The sequence below is a fragment of the Aythya ferina genome (assembly GCF_964211825.1).
Source record: "Aythya ferina genome assembly, chromosome: 15".
NCBI lineage: Eukaryota > Metazoa > Chordata > Aves > Anseriformes > Anatidae > Aythya > Aythya ferina.
The window spans coordinates 17,012,340-17,032,928 of NC_140314.1; the positions used below are offsets into that span (position 1 = coordinate 17,012,340).

At 38.3% G+C, this 20,589-nt stretch overlaps 1 protein-coding gene across 14 annotated transcripts in view; it reads left to right on the forward strand.

Moving 5' to 3' along the window:
* The window catches only part of CLEC16A (C-type lectin domain containing 16A), an 87,865-nt gene that overhangs the window by 55,228 nt on the left and 12,048 nt on the right, over nucleotides 1-20,589 (forward strand). For 9 of the 14 annotated variants that reach the window (XR_014698158.1, XR_014698159.1, XM_084536553.1 and 6 more), the window contains one exon: nucleotides 16,611-16,751. Coding sequence is in view for 10 of the 14 variants with exons in the window: in XM_084536553.1 (XP_084392679.1) it covers nucleotides 16,611-16,751 (141 nt within the window). In the remaining 4 variants the exon portion in view is untranslated. Of the gene's footprint in view, nucleotides 1-1,539; nucleotides 1,927-2,219; nucleotides 5,514-16,610; nucleotides 16,752-17,312; nucleotides 20,026-20,589 lie in introns of those variants that run through there. The other 5 variants (XM_084536550.1, XR_014698160.1, XR_014698161.1 and 2 more) reach the window with 5 other exon arrangements.

The window sequence follows — 20,589 nt, forward strand, 5'->3', positions numbered from 1 at the left end:
TAAAATTTAATAGCTGATAAAGCATTTATCTACAAGAAGGGCCGGAGGGCAGACCCGGGAAACTACAGGCCTGTCAGTTTGACCTCAGTGCCAGGAAAGCTCATGGAGCAGATCCTCCTGAGAGTCATCATGCAGCACTTGCAGGGGAAGCAGGCGATCAGGCCCAGTCAGCATGGCTTTATGAAAGGCAGGTCATGCCTGACGAACCTGATCTCCTCCTATGACAAAGTGACGCGCTGGGTGGATGAGGGAAAGGCTGTGGATGTGGTCTACCTTGACTTCAGCAAGGCTTTTGACACCGTCTCCCACAGCATTCTCCTCAAGAAACTGGCTGCTCTTGGCTTGGACTGGCGCACGCTTCGTTGGGTTAGAAACTGGCTGGATAGCCGGGCCCAAAGAGTCGTGGTGAATGGAGCCAAGTCCAGTTGGAGGCCAGTCACTAGTGGCGTCCCCCAGGGCTTGGTGCTGGGGCCGGTCCTCTTTAATATCTCCCTCGATGATCTGGACGAGGGCATCGAGTACACCCTCAGTAAGTTCGCAGATGACACCAAGTTAGGTGCGTGTGTCGATCTGCTTGAGGGTAGGAAGGCTCTGCAGGAGGATCTGGATAGGCTGCACCGATGGGCTGAGGTCGACTGCATGAAGTTCAACAAGGCCAAGTGCCGGGTCCTGCACCTGGGGCGCAATAACCCCAAGCAGAGCTACAGGCTGGGAGAGGAATGGTTGGAGAGCTGCCAGGCAGAGAAGGACCTGGGAGTGATGGTGGATAGTCGGCTGAATATGAGCCATCAGTGTGCTCAGGTGGCCAAGAAGGCCAACGGCATCCTGGCTTGTATCAGGAACAGTGTGACCAGCAGGGCTAGGGAGGTGATCATCCCCCTGTACTCAGCTCTGGTGAGGCTGCACCTCGAGTACTGTGTTCAGTTTTGGGCCCCTCGCTACAAGAAGGACATGGAGGTGCTTGAGCGGGTGCAGAGAAGGGCGACGAAGCTGGTGAGGGGCCTGGAGAACAAGTCCTACGAGGAGCGGCTGAGGGAGCTGGGCTTGTTCAGCCTGCAGAAGAGGAGGCTCAGGGGCGACCTTATCACTCTCTATAGGTACCTCAAGGGAGGCTGTAGCAAGGTGGGGGTTGGTCTGTTCTCCCACGTGCCTGGTGACAGGACGAGGGGGAATGGGCTTAAGTTGCGCCAGGGGAGTTTTAGGTTAGATGTTAGGAAGAACTTCTTTACTGAAAGGGTTGTGAGGCACTGGAACAGGCTGCCCAGGGAAGTGGTGGAGTCACCATCCCTGGAAGTCTTCAAAAGACGTTTAGATGTAGAGCTTAGGGAAATGGTTTAGTGGGGACTGTTAGCGTTAGGTCAGAGGTTGGACTCGATGATCTTGAGGTCTCTTCCAACCTAGAAAATTCTGTGAAATTCTGTGAAAATTTAGTGAACATGAACAAGACAAATAACTTCCAGATTTCCAAGATGCTCAATTTTATTCAGTCATGGAGAAGTTTGGAAAATACTAAAATTGCTTTTTTTTTTTTTTTTTCAGACTGCCCTTACAACAGATTTTGTAATTTGTATTTGCAAGAGCTGAACTAAACATACAACTCCAGAATGAGACTTTTGGGAAAAAATTAGCCTTAGGAGGACAAGTAGTAGCTGGGTGTGTATTCCAGGTGTGTTGTGAGCAATATATCCATGGCAGCTTCTCCAAATACACTGGAAGTGCCTTAATGCTTTGTCATCATTTACAAACTGAATTAGTTTGAATCATCATGTTTCTAATACTCAGTATTTATGCAACATATCTGTCAGTTGTGCATAGGTCCATATTAAAGTTATCAGCAGTTTCTCACCAGTCTGTAAAGACAGCTTGGATACTCTGCATTGCTTCATCTACTTCAGAGCTAACAAGACAGAAAAGGGCCACAACTACTCTTAAAACATTAGCGTGGAATTGGGATTAAAGGGATGATTCTAAGTCAGTCCTGTTTTTTTTTTTTTTTTTTTTCTGTTTTAATTCCCTATTTTCTATTTCAAAAATTGATCTCTGAGAAGCTATTAATTCAGATGGTGAAGTTTTCTCCTTTGGGATTGAGTCATTTTGAAGTTGTATCGCTTTGAAACTGCTTAATTTTGCTCTATTAGTACAAATTAACGTAATCTTGTTACTACTAGCTGCCAGTCATTTGACAAAACTCAGCATTTCTCTTTTAATGTGATTCACAGATCAAAAAATCCAAATCCTAGAAAATAGATGTTCTAGTGCCTTATGTCTGACTCGGAGATCAACTTGCCTGAGTGCTGAGCATGGAGAAGAGAAATCAAAAGCTTTCAGATTGCTGGTCGTATATCTCAAAAGTCGAGTTCATCATGTATGATGGGAATGTATTTCCTTGTTTGACTTCAGACTTTCATGGAAAAGGTGTGGTTGGAAAGATGCCAGCTTTACAGAATCAACCTTCTGTAAGAGGAGTGTAGTCATAACAAGTGACATCATCTGCTGATTTGGGGGGGGGAGGGGAGAGAGTGGGGAGACAACAGGCCAGTTGATTCAAACAGTTGTATACTTACTTTGATCTCCAGGAACTGAAGATTTTCAAAGTATGCACATACAAATCCAGAGAAAAAAGTATTTTGAATCTTTCGTTTGGTAACAGCTATGACAAATCACTCAAACAACATGAAGTTTTTCAAATCCCACATTTTTGGAAGGCATTTTGTAGCAGCCAGTAGTAACATACAGATGTGCTAATATATTGTTTTACATCCGATTACAAAATGCATATCAAATACCCCTACCATCTCAATTTTGCTGATGAATGAATGAGGATTCCCAGTTCCACATGATTTTGCTTTGAATTCGTTCATATTTATCCCTTAATCAGGCCCGGAATTATTTTTACTTTAAGAGAAAAGTTTTATAATTCAGTTAAGGTACAAGCTTCCTTTTTTTGTTTCTTAATGCTACAACTTTCAGTGATGTTTGACTTTTTGCAAAGCTCGTATAGTATATGAGAAACGCAACAGCAGTAGAAAGTTGATTTGATTATACTTTGTAAGAAAAAGGTTAAGCTTTCCCTGGTGATGGTGTGTTTGTTTTTTTTTGTGGATTTAAAGGAGAGTTTTTGGCAATAATTTTAGAAAACTAATCATCTCTTTTGAGTAGGACAGTGTTACCTGTCAAAGCTTTGCAGCTAGAGTGATCTAAGAAATTGTCAACATTATTGTTTTAATTCCTCCTGCAAATGGCACTCAGTTTGGAGAATTTTAGTGTAACTAATTGAATTCTCTAAACTTCCCTTCTCAATGATTTTTAAAGTTCTAAGACCACTTATTTCAGTGCTCTCTGGTACGTTTTCTGTGTCATATGGCACGTAGTGCTGTACATACACATGTACATGGTCTGTTTTGAAAGTAGTAGGACTCAATTAAAAAAATAAATAAATAAAAATTATTCATGAGAATAGAATAAACGATTAGAATTTTTCAAAGTAGCACCCTTCTGCACCTACACACTGCTGCCAACGAGTTTTCCAGTTTTCGTATGCCTCCAGGAACGCCTGGACCAGAATTCTGTTTAGCTCCCTCGTCACAGCCTCTTGAAGCACCTCTACTGATGCGTGATGCTTCCCCTTGAGTGTCGATTTTATTCTCGGGAATAGAAAAAAGTCTGGTGGGGCCAAGTCGGGGCTGTAGGGGGCCTGAGGCTGCGTTGCCACCTTGTGCTGGGCAAGATACTCCACTACGCGGAACTCTGTGTGGCTCGGCACGTTGTCATGGTACAGCTGCCAATTGTTGACGATGGCTGGGTGGACACGAGCAATGCGTTTTTGCAGTCTTGTGAGGACTTCCACGTAAAAAAATGCATTAACTGTTTGTCCAGGTGGTACAAATTCTTTGTGGATGACTCCATGTTGATCAAAAAAGCAAATGAGCATGGACTTTTGCTTGGATTTGCTCATTCCTGCTTTCTTGGGGCATGGGGAAGCAGGGGTGTGCCATTCCGTGCTCTGCCGCTTACTCTCCGGGTCGTATTCAAACACCCACGTCTTGTCATCGGTCACTACATTGTCTAAAAAGTCGGGCTCCTCATTCACATGATGAGGAAGATCCTGGCAGATCACTTTCAGGTTGGCCTTTTGCTCCTCTGACAACACTCACGGCACAAACTTCACACACGCTTTCCTCATGGCTAAGTTTTCTTTCACCATCTCAAAAACTTGGGTTTGAGGAATGCTCAAGTCATCAGCAATCATTCTGATACTCATCCTGCGATCACGGTTCAGTAAATTTTTCACTTGTGACACATTTTTGTTGGTCTTGCTGGTCGAAGGGCGTCCGGAGTCCACTCTTCCACTCTTTCCCTACCTTCTCGGAACAGCTTGTGCCACTGAAAAACACCCGATTTACCCATGGCAGCATCACCATAGGCCTCCTTAATCATGTTGTGAGTCTCTTTGCCCATTTTATCAAGCTTTACACAAAATTTGATCGCGTATCGCTGCTCCAGTAAGTGCTCCATGATTCTCCGTGATGAGGCATTTTGACAGGTGTTCACAGTACAAGCGACCTGCTCTCTTCAACGGCCGACAGCCGACTGCCGATTTTTCCCAGCGTTCCCAATATCCCCCTCCACCGATCCTGCGCGCGCAGACTGCCTCTCGCCAGCCCATTTGCCCAGGAAAAAGCCAGTCCTACTACTTTCAGAACAGACCATGTATATATATATATATATATATATATATATATATATATATATATAGTGTTGTACTTTTCCAGGGAGCATGCAGTTAGCTCATTGCAGTCAAACTGTGCTCGACGTTGCTTTTTAATTTTTAGGTCTGAAGTTAAAATCTGTTTTTAAAGTTCTTCCTGTTACTTGGGTGGATGTGGGGAGAAATGGTAATAGTTTAAAACTGGGTTTTGTGGAAGTTGGGTGAAAAGTGGCATATAACAGACCATGCCTCAGTGCATCCTTCTTAACACCCTTTATAAATCACGGGTTATGCAATTGCTGTTACTCATCCCTAATGACTGGCCTTAAAAGCTTGGCTGTTATTATGAAAGAAGAACAGAGGCAAAGTCCTTCACTTGATCAATTTTATCATGAAGCCATAGCTATGTATACACTTCAGGGTCTGTTTTAGGTTAATGCCCATGCCAGAATGTTAGAGTGCTTCAGAGACAGCGTAGTTGGCTGGTCACCATCTCATATATTACTTATGTATTCATATGATGCTTTTGAAGCACTCTTCAAGTAAACAATTACATTGTTTTCAAAGAAAAAAAGTAGAATTGGTAGGTCTCCTGTAAACATAGGTCTTATGTTTAAAGTAAATTGATTGTTCTCCGGGCAAACTCAAATATCAGTTTCAAATACAAGTTCTATGCTGATATTTATATGCTCAGTGTGTGGTGAAAGCCTGTATTAACATATCTAAATATTTTTAACAGTTACGGTTGTTTTCCTGCTGTGAACCTGTTTTTCAAAAAACAAATTAAATCCATAGATGTCTCTTTCTATTTTCTCCTTTGTTAATACTGTAAAATATGCTGAAAATATTCAGATTCAAGGCAAAAAGGTTCAAGAAAAAATAGTGTAAATATTAGCTGTTACAAACAAAGTATGACTATCTTTCAGTTTTAAAATCTGGAGGAAGAAAAATGGGCTCCTTTTAAAGCTTTATCCCCCCTTTAAATGAGGAGGGGGGAGGTAGGTGAGAGTTTATGTAAAGTTTGCATTGCTTCCTGAAAATAGTTCTAGGAAAGCTTAAATACCAAGTATTGTTTAAGCAGTGTTTGAGATTGCTTGGATATGGATATACATGTATAGCAGAACTAAAATTTTCTTTACCTATAATTCACTAGAAGCATATTATACACTCTAAAAATGTTCTTCTTTGGCAAGCCCTACAGGTGGGCATAAGATCATAGATTATTTTTTTTTTAATTAATAGGAAGGCATTCTTGACATGTTTATAACCCTTCAGAATTTAATCACTGTATCCATACACATTAAGGAAACAGATTCTTTTGATCACAGGTGATGAGCATCTGCACTTCTTACTAATTTTATGAATTGCTCAGCACATTTGAATGCTGTATACAAGTTATTTTGGAACTGTGTTATAGGACTGATCAACCCTTCCACGTTTGTCATCAACCACAACCACCACAGGAACATCAGATTGGGGTATTTTACTTCAGTACTAAACTGAAGTTTGGAACATCTGGACTGGATTCTGAATAATTCTAATTTTCTAATGAATGGAAACATTTTAGAAACATTTTATGTCACTATTTAATTTTTTAAATTTTTTCAATTTTTTTCAAAGGGACAGATGTATTGCTTTTTGTTGGTTTGCTGGAAATGTGGTCTATTGCATCAAGGCAAGTGGGTTCATTAGTTATGTTTTAGTGCCTGTTAATATGTCTTGAGACATACAAGGCACCTGCATGGGGCTGGCAGATACCTTACGTGACCTGTGGGATGGAGCCAGCCCCATCTGAAGGAGCAGCAGCAGCCCTTGCTTTCAGCAAAGCGCAGCCAGGTGACAGCAGTAAACAAAACGGAACAAAGGAGTTCAACGTGAGAACTAGTGTGAGATGTTTCAAGTGTCCCATGCAGCAGGATTCTGGGATGTAGTTGCTTTTGTTTCCCATTTTTTAAATTCCTTTGTACTAATAATTCCTTTACAAGAATAATGGGAGCTAACTGTTTATCACCTCAGCTTGTTTTTTTCTGATTAATATTCTGTGAACCATCCCAAGTTTGATATTTAGTTATGGCTGCTGCTTTTAATGACCCAACTCTACTTCCTTTTTTTTCTATCTATTTATGTTGTCTGGTCATCAGATTTGAGGTATGAGCTAAATGATATTCTTCCTATCATCAGAATGATCTGGAACAAAATCACTTCTGTACAGAGGTATTCAAGCAGAAGTGGCTAATAGGGTAATTTGACAGCACTAAGATTACACAAGATACAGCAAACATGATTTATTTAATACGAATTACTATTCATGTGCAAGGAATTGAAGATACTATTGACACTGAGTTAAATATGCAGGAGTGCTAGGTTTTTTTTTTTTGTTTTTTTTTTTTGATAAACAGGAGTGGAAACAGAATCTTTCCCATTTACAATTTGGGAAATCTACTATTTACAAGGATTAATTTTAGTAAAAATCAGCACTTTATAATATCTCCCCATATTCTGAGAGAGACTGAGAATTCTGGGCTCTTGTATTACAGTGCTGATGTGCTTTTTGAATTAACTCATTAACTTTTCATCTTAACAGTATGCCATTTGAACTACAGCAGTTATTCCCATTTCTCAGAGTTTGATGGAAGAAATTGTGGCATACTTAACCAATGAGTTCCTTTGTACATTAAGGGACAGCTAAAATAAATGTCTCAGTGAAGTATCACTCATGGTGAGGATGTTCTGGCAAGGCGTATCAGCTGGGGCAGAGAATCAAGTCCTGATGACTGTTCTAGAAACTAGTTGCTTAAGTACACTGAATTGATGAGAAGGATTGTGAATAAAGCTACAGTCATCATGTATTGTCATTGCATGGCAAAATGGGGAGACTAAGAATGTCATTTTATCATTTTTTTTAATGCTGGTTAAAGTATTGGTGGCTACTGGCAATTGAGCTCCATGTAACCAATTTGTTTTGTATATTTTTTTCCTAATGGAAAAACTTCTTACTGTTAATAGTTATTCTTCAGCTCTATGAGGCTGTAAGTGGATTTCTTAGATTTAAACAATCTCTTCAGACTGAAGTGCATCATTTTTCTGAGGCAGAACAGCACTTTGTAAAGGTGGAGAGTATTGCAATACCAGAAGTATTTTGGTGTTTGGTGTGAAATTTGCTGTTACATAGAACATAGCAAAAGGGTGACTGTTGATACATAGCTTATGAAGGAAACACTGTCTTGTGAAATGTTGTGATTAGGGAAATAAGATCTTCTGCAAGGAACTGGGAAGGTGCATCTTTACAGTAATACCTTAGTCATAAATAGCAAGTTCTGTTGGAGCAGAATCATGACTATCAGAAAGGAAATAGTTGTGTTTGTAACTAAGCTTTATTACAACTGGAAGTCATAAAGTAGTGACAAAGGCACCTCTGGAAGCTCTTGGGTATTGTTTTAATTCCTGTAGCCATGATTAATTCTGCTCACCTTTCTTCTGCAGATTTTTCCTGGAAGAATTTCCTGGTTAGAATATTTGTTCTTGGTCAATGGTTTCCATTTACAGTATTTTGAGTGATTAAGACTTACCTTTCCCTCCCCTCAATTACCTTCCACAAGCATACTTAAAATCCCTCATCAGCAGTTGTATTGTTCTTTTTTAAAAGAAAAAAAAAAAAAGAATATTTTCCCATTAGCAAATTCAGTGATTTCTTGACATGTTTCATCTTAATTTTTTGTAATGGGTGTTCATTTTTGCTGTATCCTTTTCCCATCATCCTGTGTTGAGATACTTGTACTTGGACATTAGTGTTTTCCTTTCCTGTAATGAACAAAGTAAGGAACTCTTCTGTCTCACAAACTGATCATTGGAAGCTTTGTACTTCAAGAACAGGAGTGCTGCAAGAAATAAAACGTTATGTAGCTTATAAAAGAAACAAAATTTGATAAATTTGGACAGATTACAGCAAAATATCCAGAATGCCCTCATGAGATATTGGCAAAACTCAAATTGAAGGCATACTTCCCTCTGATTATTCACCCCTCACACCTTGCTTACTGGTTGGCACATGCCTTTATTTTAAAAAGTGTTCTATATTATATAGCTGAGTATGCTTGTCCTGTTCTAATGATGTAAAATGTTAACATGGGTAGGTGTGCTGCCACCTGAACTTGAGAGCTCACTGACTCTTACTCGCTGTAACGATTTAAATTCTTATGTATGGAATTTTTATGAAGCTTCATCTTATTTGTGTATACCAGCTGAAAGCATTTCCCTCCTGTTTATATTCACATTAAGCGAACTGAATCATGGAAATGCTCTGCAGTTCAGTGCAGAGTTCAAAATGTTGACTTAGAGTGAAGTCTAATACAATAACCACCTGGGTATTGCATACACAGGAAGCTGTTCTTTAGAACAGCGATGAAGAATGCAAGGTTGAAAACTACTATATTTTTGTGAATCCATACGCTTTCTTGATAGTTTTAATTATAGGTTTTTACTTATTTATCCACATATTTTATGAGTGATTTTGCTATTTTAACAAATATACTACAATTAATATATTGTCAAAATAATAATAGTATTACCCTAATCAGCTGGACAGCAATATTTAAGTATTTCATTATTCTGGAATTTGAAATCATGATCGGCAGTCCTGACTCCTTATATTTACTATTAATATATCCCTGTATGTTTATATTACAGTGGTGTCATAATGTAAATTCCAGCTTTACAAACTGTTCAAAATCCTGTTTATAAGTAGCTATGGCTAATATATACACACAAAAAAATGCAATGTATATGTGTTTTTTTCTTTGGAGAATTTGAAGATGAATACGTGCAAATACCAAGAAAACTCTCTAAGACAGCCTTATGTGGGAGTCGGTGTAAGCCAAGGAAACACGAAAAAGGGATGTCTATTCTGCCTTGAGTGCTAAAGAAGTGATGAGCATTAACTTGCTATAAAACACAATGGAATGACAGTCATGCTTTATTTTTCACCTTTCCAATTATGCATGATGCTACAGCAAGGGAATAATTCTGAGTAAGGGGTGCTGTGAATCTGGAATTTATATGAAATTATCAGCTAAACTCTTCCAAAATGATTTGAAGAAAGCAAGCAGTGTTTCTAAAATAGTACTAAAATACCAAAGTCTTTTGAACTAACTTGTTTTGCTGCTTGTTTGTCTGCCACAAGATTATTATTAAAATTCTTCCTGAAAGACCACACTGAAACTCAGTAGTTTTTCAAAGTGTCTTTTATGGGAAATGATTGAATGGACACAGGAAGAGAAGGATAACGGCATTGCTGAAAAATCTGTCAAACCTAAACAGAGGTTCTCAGAAACAACTGCTTGCAATTGTTGTATTGTTGATTGCTTTTTCCATTCTGTTCCCTAGTATTATTCAACATTTTTGCTAGTGCAAACTCTAAATGTAAAATCATGATGAATGCCTTAGGATTGGTGCATTTACACATAATTATCCCTTGTATATGAAACTTTTAAATGCTTTTCTGATTCTTAATTTCACTCTGCTGTTGGCAAAGTTTTGTCTTTTTTGTTCCTTTTGTTTCTTGTACCTTATGCAGGGAGCCTCTACACTGTACTTTTCCAGAAACTATTATCTTGATTCTGATCTGACCTCAGAATTACAGCTTTTAGGAAGTAAATTATGTGACATTGAAAATAAAAAGTTAAACATGCATTTGATGCTTGCAAAAACTTGGCAAAAAAAAAAAAAGTTCTGAAAACAGAGCAGGATTAGAATGCTGCTTTCATAAGCAGCATGGGACTTTTTTCGTTCAGAAATTACCTGTGTGGAGATGGGCATGGTGTGCTTACTTAGAGTAAATTTTTCTCTTTTAAATTACTGACGTAAAATAACTGCAACAAATAGGGATCCACCCTACCCAGGATATGCCTCTAGAATCCCAGTTCTTATATAATCATCCATCCTTGGAGGTATTTAAGAGATGTGGGGCATGGCATTAAGGAATGTGATATAGCAATGGGATTCGAAAGGTCAGGTTGGCGTTTGGACTTGCTGATATTGAAGGTCGTTTCCAACATAAACAATTCTGTGATTTTGTTCTGTGATCTTCTGAAGAGAAATTGATTATCAGCTTGGATAGTTTTATTCCTTCAGTGTTAAAAGTCAGTAAGTTTTTAGACTTCTGTGTAATGACTGTAAATAGTTCTTACGGTGGTCAGAAAAAGCTGCCAATTTCTAGGTAGTGTTTTGGGGCTTGAGCTGGATCTATAGAGTTCAATCACCTGGAAGTGAAATCAGTGACAGTTTCCTCTGAAATGACAGTGTGCTATAAAAATATCTAGCTATTCTTGTCTTAAATCCCTACCAAAAATGGAACTACTTTAGGCTTGACATCTTTCCCTCAGCTCAAAATTGGTAAAATGTAATGAACTGCCATTTCGTGTTGACATAGGTGTAGGACAAAAATAACTGTATTTGTGCTTGCAACTGTGAAAAATTAATATTCGTGTAATGCACAAAGATTTAGCACAAGCGAAATATATTTTGGGATTCCCCCATCTTCAGCAAGAGGGCAGATTTCAATTTCAATTTTCAGCTCAGCTGTCCTGCACAGCAGCCAGTCATGCAAATGTTGTTTGCTATCCCACCAGTTACTTTGGTAACTGGTTGTGGGTTGAGTTTCAGTACTCTCTTAAAATAAATTACAGCAAGAAATGATCTATTTTCATGGTGATCTGCTTACCAGAACAACTGAACCATAGATGGTTCATCAAATGCAACTAAAGGTGTTATATGGGGGCAGGAGAGAAAGGGAGTGGGAAACTCTTAAGCTGGGTGAACTGTCGAAGAAATAATACTTATTTAGGTGTATCTTTATTCATGTCTTCCAAGTGATTCAGTCATTTCACATTTTTATGGCACTTTAAAAACTTTAAAAAACTATTGAGTTTCAGTGTGGCCTTTGAGGAAGAAGCTTAATAATCTTGTGCAAGCAAAACGAGCAGGGTTATGGGCACTCCAAGTTCTAGGGCCATGCAGATGAGTTTCTTTTGAATGTTTAGCCATTCTGAGTTCTGGTCATTTTACTGAGTGAGGAGAGTGCCCCTGGAAAAAGGTGACCTTGTATTTCATATAGTCATAAACACAGAAGTTTGGAGGCTGACACAAGCTGTTGTCTAGATATATTTTAGGAAAGTTCTGCATCCAGTCCTATATGATGCAATTTTATGTCCTATTCTACCATGTGCAGTTACTGCAGTTTGAAATAAATATTTACATTTTGACAGCACTAGAGAACATCTTGAGCCTTTATGAGCTTGTTCTTTAGCTTCCCAGGAAATCTGTCTGCCATCGCCTCTTGACTCGCAACTTGACAAGTTCTTTTGTTAAATGTCACTTCTGTATGGACTGCAAAGAGTCCCTCCTGGATTCTCTTTTATCAAGGGCTGTTATTTTCAGCTATTGGGTCAGAAAACGTCATGTTTTCAGACAGCGTGAGTTACCTGCAGTTGCACAGACTGAAGGAGTCTGTACATATGGTGGCCAAAGAAGTAGTGCTTAAATATTTCCATTCAGGAAACATTTGCATGAAAACACACTAGGACTGTTGCTGTAAGATTGTCTTAGACCTGGTTGTGCATCAAGCAATGGATCTTGCTTTGGACTGGGGGAGTAATAAGGAGGGAAAGGGTTTTTGTAATATTTTTAGCAGTTTGGCCTTTATAGGAAAGAAGAGAACAAAGTTCTGCTTTGTGTTTATAGACCTCCTCTTGCTGTAGGGAATTGTCCAAGTGAAACTCTGTTTGAAGGAGAGGGCTACATTTTTTTTTTTTGTTTATCTACATACAATAAGAAACTGCTGTTGTAGAATTTACCATTCCTGCTCTAGTTTAATCTGTTTCTAGTAGCAAGGAACATTATGGCATGAAAACTGGCTGTGCTGTCAGAGGTGGTTTCCTGAGAGTTTGCACTAGATTTACGGGTCTGCAAAGAGGAGCTGAAAAAGCAACCCTGTCATGACAGTTGTTTCATGGGAAGAAGGGAGAGAAATTGTAAGATAATTTGCAAACACATGCTTCGGTTTAAGAATTAAATCCATAAAACATGAGCTCTGTTCTGCAGAACCTTTGCACAAGTAGTCTTGCTGAATCCGGCCAGCTCCTCCTATATAGTTACAGTAGCACTGTCTGCTTTCTCCACTGTGGTGAGGATGGAAACTTCTCCTCCTTTGAAATAAAAACAGGGAAAACCTTTTGTGGATCTGGAATGCATTGCATGGGTGCAATCTTGTACAGCCCCAGGAACGAAACAAAATAAATTGATGTAAGCACTTTTCTACCAAAGGCACTAGTAGCTATTCCAAAAACATTTCTTTCACTTTAACAGATGGCTTTCTGTCTCCCTTGTGATCACAAGCCCATTGATTGTTCCTTGTTTCCCACCCTAACAGCTGTTTCCAAACACAAAGTATTGTGTAAGAAACCCAATGCATGTTTATTTAAAAATGTATATATCAGTGGCTCCAAGTGCTATAGATGTCCTTTGTTTGAGGTAGTTTAATTTGTGGCTAACTTCTTGCACATCATCAGGCGCTACTGTGTATAACCTCAATTTAATTTATCTCAATGGTTGTAGAAGATTGATGGCTTGGTTTCTGGCAGAAGAATAACGCATGGAACTATTTACATTTATGGAAGAATGAGGTGCTTATCAAACTGTTTTTTAACTAAAGTAGATGTCTCCTGGGACAGTGGTTATGTAATTCTTTCAATTGGTGATTATCTTGGTCTTGAGGAATAGTAACTTAAAAGAAGAGAAAAAGCCTGGTGAAAGTGGCCTTCACCTATCTAGAATGATGATGCAAGGACTACAGCAGCTCAGACAGCATTGTGTTTCTGCAAGTGGTTTTGAGCCTAGATCTTGAATCCAAGGATGGGTGGTAGAAGGTAAGCGGTAGGACCACAAAGAAAGTCAAATTGCTAACTTAACTAGTATATATCAGCTTTTGTCTGCGTGACTTGCTTTCTCTATCCATTCTGACGTTTTTCCTTGTAATACAGCCTGTCAGTACATGTTGCTATTAAAATCATTTTCCTGATTTGCCATGTCTGTTTCAAAGCTTTCATATGCTTTTTGTAGTTAAAAAAAAAAAAAAACAAAAAAAAAAAAAAACAAAAAAAAAAAAAAAAAAAAAAAAACAAAAAAAAAAAAAAAAAAAAAAAAAAAAAAAAAACTACTTCTGGCTGCCTCCTGCCCAGAACCAGCGAACTGAAACCCCATACTGAACATTTGCTATAAAGGGTGAAACATCCATCCAGCACTCTGAGAGATTCCCTGTTTAAAAGAAGAATCAAGTATTGTTTGGTGCATTTGATTTTTCTCCTACCTGTCAGATTGTACTTCCCTTTTCAGGGTTCACTATACAGTGAAGATGGCAAGCACTATGTGGTGTTAGGTTAATCCTAGTGTACGTACATGTCGTGGCTACTGTCAGTAATTGAGGGAACTGCCAGTAAAAGGTAAACTTTCTCATTAATGATTTCCACAGGGCAGCGAGGAGGGCTGTAGAAGCAGCTAAGTGTCCTAGGTAGCAAATGACCCATAGCTCATGTTGAAGATATTTCTGTCACTGCAAGAAGCACGGTCTGCTTCTGAAGAGCTGTTTATTCATCACTTCAGGTTTTGGTAACAAAAGCTTCCAAATGCTGGGAGGAATGTGTCAGTCAAAGGAAAGTCTTGCTGAACATAAAGGAGTTGCTCTAAGCACATTGTTGTGAGGAAAGTTGCTGAGTGAACCACAAGAGGAGTGTAATCTTCTAAAGAAAGCACGAGATGAACTAAGTATGAGCAGTGCAGTGGTGGTTGTCTTCGCTGGAATTGTGTGGGAAGGGCAGTTCATGAACTCCTCTCTAAAAGCATGTTAAAGTTCTAGGAGGTAGTTCCATGGTATTCTAAGTAGATGCTAGACCTTTAAAATCTCGATTCATGTATGTTTTCCTAATACTGATGTGATTCAAGATAATAATTGACTTCTGTAATAGCAAAACTATGAAAACTCTTAACTTAAAGTCAGCTGAAAAATCACATCCAAGGGAAAAATGTGCTCGGAAGAAATGTTGAAACCTGATACAGAATTCTTTTGGAAAAACAAGTGGAAAATGACAGTAATAACCTAAATTGTTACATGCCTTGAAGGAAAAAATCCTGTAATCTCATGTGAAAGGGTTGCAGGTTCTCAGTGATTTTGTTAACCACAGTGTGTTATTTATAGTGATCTGATACATCTTAGTCTGTAAGAAAGCTAGGTTGGGCAATGATCTAGCTCACATTTCACGTTCTATTTTTTAGCTTTGATATAAGCACTTCTTGGACAAAACTTCTCTGTGCTCTTCACAGTTCAGCACTGCAGTCTGTACCATGCAGATTACTTCCTGCTCTGGATTTCTCAGAAATCAGTGGTATTCTGGGGAATTCTTTGTTGTTCTGTTGTGATGATTCTTATTATTATTATTTTTTTTTTTTTTAGAATTATGAATATTCCTGAAAACTGGCTGTTGCCCACTTAAAAGAGCAGGAGGGAAAATGTTAGATGATACATCATGAGTGTTGGAAAACACCATTGCCTGATCTGATTTAAATCTGAGTTACAGATTGTAGAAGATACTGTAAAAAATAAAAATAAAAAATTGGATGGACAGAGCACGAAGTAAGAGAGCCGAAGATCACACTCCTTTCTTGTTCTACTGTATCTGCTAGCTTTGGCTGCTTCACAATAGCAAAACTATAGTGGGACATATAATACAATGAGTTAATATATGTATACGTGCAGGCCTTTTAATTAGGAACCTATAAAATAGCATTTGCTATGTATTTTCTCGATAAGAGAAGATGTTAGTGTTTAATAACTAAGAATCAGGGAAAATTTCTATTTTCATTGCCCTCTGATTATACTTGATCAGTCAATTTCATGATAGAGTATCAGTATGCATTTACACAGGGAGACAGTGCAGTGTGCTCTGCAGACATAACCAGGTAGACTGTGGAGAGCTAGTTTCGTGCAAGAGGTCAAATTGGATTTTAGTGCAAAAAAACAGGGATCTAAGTGCCTTGCTAGCACTCCTTTCCCAGATGTCAGTGTGCTGCAGGTCCATAATACTTTCTGAAATTGCGTCTTAAGGGGGAAAAGTACACAAATCATCATATCTGAAGAGGGAAGGAGATAAAGTGAGGAAATTAATAAAAATCAAAAGTCAAAAAAGTCAAAAGTCAAAGATTGAATTGGCTGGAGAGAGGGAGTTGTGGAGGAATGAGAAAGGAATGAATGCTAGACTGTTAGGAAAGAAGAGAATGTTACAATGAAAGGATTTGAGCAAATATTAGACTGAAAGACAAAAGAACACTTTTAGAATAAATGCTTTCAGACACTGTATAAATGTTCTGTCTTCAGATTGGAGAAAGTTAGGTTTGTGAGAAGGTGGATGAAATCCAGTACCAGCATTAGACTTGATTATTGAAATTTTGTGAAGCTCCTACTGCAGTAAAAAAGTTGGTGTAGGCTTTGTCTTCAAAGTTTTTGTTCATTTTTAACTAAACGTTTTCCTTATGTTAAGGTGTGTGATCCATGAGTAATATGTTGTATATACCCCAAATTGACTTGCTTTGACTGTGCAAACTGTGTTGTAAAATGTTTTGTATCATTTAACCTGTGTTTCCTTGTTCATTGATCAGCACTTGTAATTAGCGTGTTTTGAGTAAGACACATTTAGATTATCAGGCATCTGAGATGAAGAAGGTACATCCTCTGGGCCACCAGATGGAGTTAACACCACTTTGCAGTATTCTCTCTTTCCATTTCTCAGTTTGTTCATGTAGGTGAACTCTTAGAAGCTAATTACAAACTGGTGAACATCATTGTCCTATCTTGCAGGCTTTGCTGTAGCCCAGTGCATAAATCAGCACAATCCATCACCGCTCTCATCACCTTCCAGTGGCAGTGGGAGCACGGAGCGCTGTGATTCAGTGACTGCAAGCTCAACTTCCACTCCTTCTGCTGCACAGAGCCCATCAGGTATTAAATCACAATTTTCAGCGTAGTCACCAAGGGATGTAGAGTATTGTAAATGTTACTGAAAAATTAACTTCCTGTGTTATCAAATTAAATACAGGGTAGGGGTTTGTTTTCAGATCACCTGATCATTTACCTAAACTGGTTAAATTGTGGTGCAATTTTTAATGATCTATTCAGCTTTTTGGAACTCCTTATCCACTGTGTACATCAAGTGTACTTAAATACTGGTGAAATTTATCCTGTTGTCTGATTTGTCTCCCAGCACATATGATTTGAAACAGTTTTTTGTTTAAACAGAAATACTGTTTTTGCATAAACTCATGCTGTTGTTTGTTTGCCCTAATGAATAAGTTCATCTCCACATAAAACATCTTTATGAATTGGGCAACACTGGCTTTCAGTCAGTTGTATAATCATATGCTTATCTGATACTTCTGTTAATTTTTAACAAGAGGCCAAATATGAGACACTTTGAAATAGCTGTAGTTATTTAGGATTCTAACACTACACAGAGGAATGAAATGCCTTCACTTTTTTTTTTTTTTTTTTTTTTTCCTGTAGTGGTTCTGGGGAATCCTGTAATGGTATTTGTTTTTAAATACAAATGGTATGTGACGTAGAGAACCTCCAGCTGGAGGGTAAGCAAGAAGTAAATTCTGAAGGGTGCATATTGAAATGCTTTCAGTCTAGAGCTGACCCTACTCTAGCTCTTTTTGGTTATTAAAAATAGATTCGCAAAAACTTCTCAAACAGCCCCTTCACTTTGGCAGTCACTTGCAGTGTTGATCACTCTTTGAAATGGTTGTTATGGTTCCCCCATTAAGATGTACCATTTTGCCTTCATTTGGAAGTTTTATGCTGATAAAGCTTTTTTGCAGTTTTACAGGAAATGATGCAATCTTTGTTAGGCATTTAGTGTTTTGTAGGTCATGAAATGCCTTAGTTTCACTGAACACTGTCAGGAGATCAGTGTACATTTTATGTCTGAAGTGACTATCCTTACAAGAAGTACCACTGGAAAAGGGTAAGCAAAAGCTGCTTATCAAGTTTATGAACAGTTTGTAAAGCATTCCAGCATCCAGTTGTTATAAAACACAATAATTACTGTTATAGACTAACATATAGTGAAAATACTCTTGAAATATGTGCAACTCCAGATTGAAATTCAAGGTATTTTTGTAATGCAATCCATTGAAAACTTTGGAGGGATCTCATTTTATTTTCTCTGCTGGCAAGTGATCAGTTATCCAGACCCTCTGAAGACTAGATACGTGGACGTTACACAGAGAAGTGGTATGATTTATCAGAAGTCTCGATATAGGTTGGCATTAAAGACAGAAAGTACTTGTTTCACTTACATGTTTCACCCTAGCTGTGTAAGAAAGGCACAGCTACTATGTCCTTCGCTGTATTTCAATCCTCTGAAAGGTGTCTGTAATTTTCGAAGAGAAAACTGTGGTAAAGGAAATAAAAATAGTTTTAAAATTCTAGCTGCTGTTGTAAGCAACATGTTAGTTCATAGAATGTAATATGCAGCAAGAGTATATTACATACTTCAGACAGAGGTCTTTAAAGTACATGTAATCTGACTTCTGTGAAGAGCTGAGTAAATTCGTAGTATTCAATTCCTCATCTAGCATATTTTAATTTAAAATAAAAGTTTTGAAATGCCTGGTTCCAGTCTGCACTTTACCAATTCAGTTGCATGAATGGTCCACATTTAGTGTGACCTTCATCATGAAGCATGTTCAAAATGCCACATGTCATTCAGGAAGACAGTCTTTGGTATTATTTTTTTTTGGCACAGGACCTGGGGACATTGATAGATGCTTTAGGAAAACTAGTTGTGATGATACAGTTCTGTGCCATATCACTGTGGGGGTAGGTAGTAACCTTCAGCAAGGTCAGTGGAAATTAATGTGAGAATGTGCTTCAGCTACTTTAATGCCAAGTCAACAACTCTTATTAACCTGATGCAGGGATGAATTTTGAGCTAAGCTCTTGGATTCTTCAAAACTGCTCTGTTCATCTGAACTGAACTAATAATGTAGTTGCAGCCAATACTGAACAAGTAATGTTTTAAACAGGTAACAGCTGAGTAGCTGACAGTGCCTCTAGGTCCTTAGTGCAGACTAGAGAGGATGCCAAAATCGCCGAGGCTCTGGTGCAGGGTGTTGGGGATGGGGGACAGGGCAGTGGGATGTCTCTAACCCGTGTAGGTGCTTTGACACTTCTTGCTGATCTTAAGTATCAAAGCAATTTATGCTGATTCTGGTCTATTCCTGAGAATTGTTTCAACATTAACTAATTTGACCAGTTTAATGCAAACTTGTAATGAATATTCTTCCTTCTGTAGTATTTATATGTAATTGTGGTCTATACTATAACCTGCTGCCAGGAGCACAAGCATGAAAGAGGGAATCTATTTGGTTTGTCCAGACAACTGTTCTGCAGGCTTGTGCCTGAACAGAAGTATGCTGCTGAAAAATAAGTGACAGTGTCTTGATATGAGCGCTTACTGACCACTCAGCTGAGTTACTGAAATAATTGTTTGTATTTCTCTACTTCAGTGTGAAACTAGGTGACTTTTCCCCTAACTTGCCTTATTCTGCTGTGAAGTAGTAGAGGAGGCTTGCATGAAGGTCTTTTCCAACCTAATGATTCTGTGATTCTTAATATGAAGTGACAAGACAAGAAACATTGTCACCTCCTTCAAGGAGGAAGAAGTAAGTAGCTGATTAACAGCAAGCAGTTACCAAGATTTGTTTTATGCCCCGAGGTAGCACTTGAATGCTGCTACCATCTGTCACGTAAGAGTCCCTTCTCATTTCCCATTCTATTCTAAACACGCACATGAACACAGGTATTTCCTATTCCTTCTGCCTTCCCTTCTCCCATGTTTCTTCTAGCAGCTAAACAGGTTGCTGACTGTGAAGAACATGCTAGGTTTCTCAAGAACTTCAGTGAAGAAGGCCAACTAACAAAAAAGGAGAGATGGATAATTGAATGTCGTGGAAACTACCTCAACTATCTTCCTTAAGGACAACATCTTAAACCATGACAGCTGCTTCTGCTGTAAACTTGTAATTACTGCTACTGTCCTAAGCTGCTGTCTGTTGACAGATTTAGGCTGTTCAACGTTTGATATATCTGAGATGGTACTTATAATCTTCACAGAGATCTTCCAGGGAACAAGGTTTGGAGCATGGAGTGACTTTACATAAAACTGTGATAGATGAGAACAAAATAAAGACAAGTTGCATATTTGTTAGTTGAGGAAAAAAAATAATATATAGAAAATATAAAATTTAGTGTGTATATATATATATATACACTAAAAATAGTATATATTGAACAATAAAAGAGCTTTTGAAAATGTATTACTGTAAAAAAAATATTTTTTGTTTTGTAAAAACATTTTCCTTGCTATCACTCTGACCTGCATCAAGCAATATCACACTGTCTTAATGCAAGAACGGAGTGTAACTGAACTAACATAGGACCACTTGGCTGAGCATGTTTCATTTGCTATAAGAGAACAATAGTTGCATCAACTGCTTTGTCACAAGTAAAATAAACTTTTATAATTCCTGAATCCTACATAGTAACTGCCACAATACCTTGTAGCACAGAAGTTTTAAAGCCTGACAGCTCCCGCATATCTGGCAGTTAAAATTAGCCCTCTGTTCCTTAAAATAGAAAAAGGAGAAGCCATCCCTCAAAGAAAGGAGTGTCTCTAGCATGACAGAAAAAGTACTGCCAGGTTTTGCAAATGCTGCTATCCTGTTAGGTATTTTTTGTTGTATTTACAGTCTCTTTTTAATGAACACATACATTT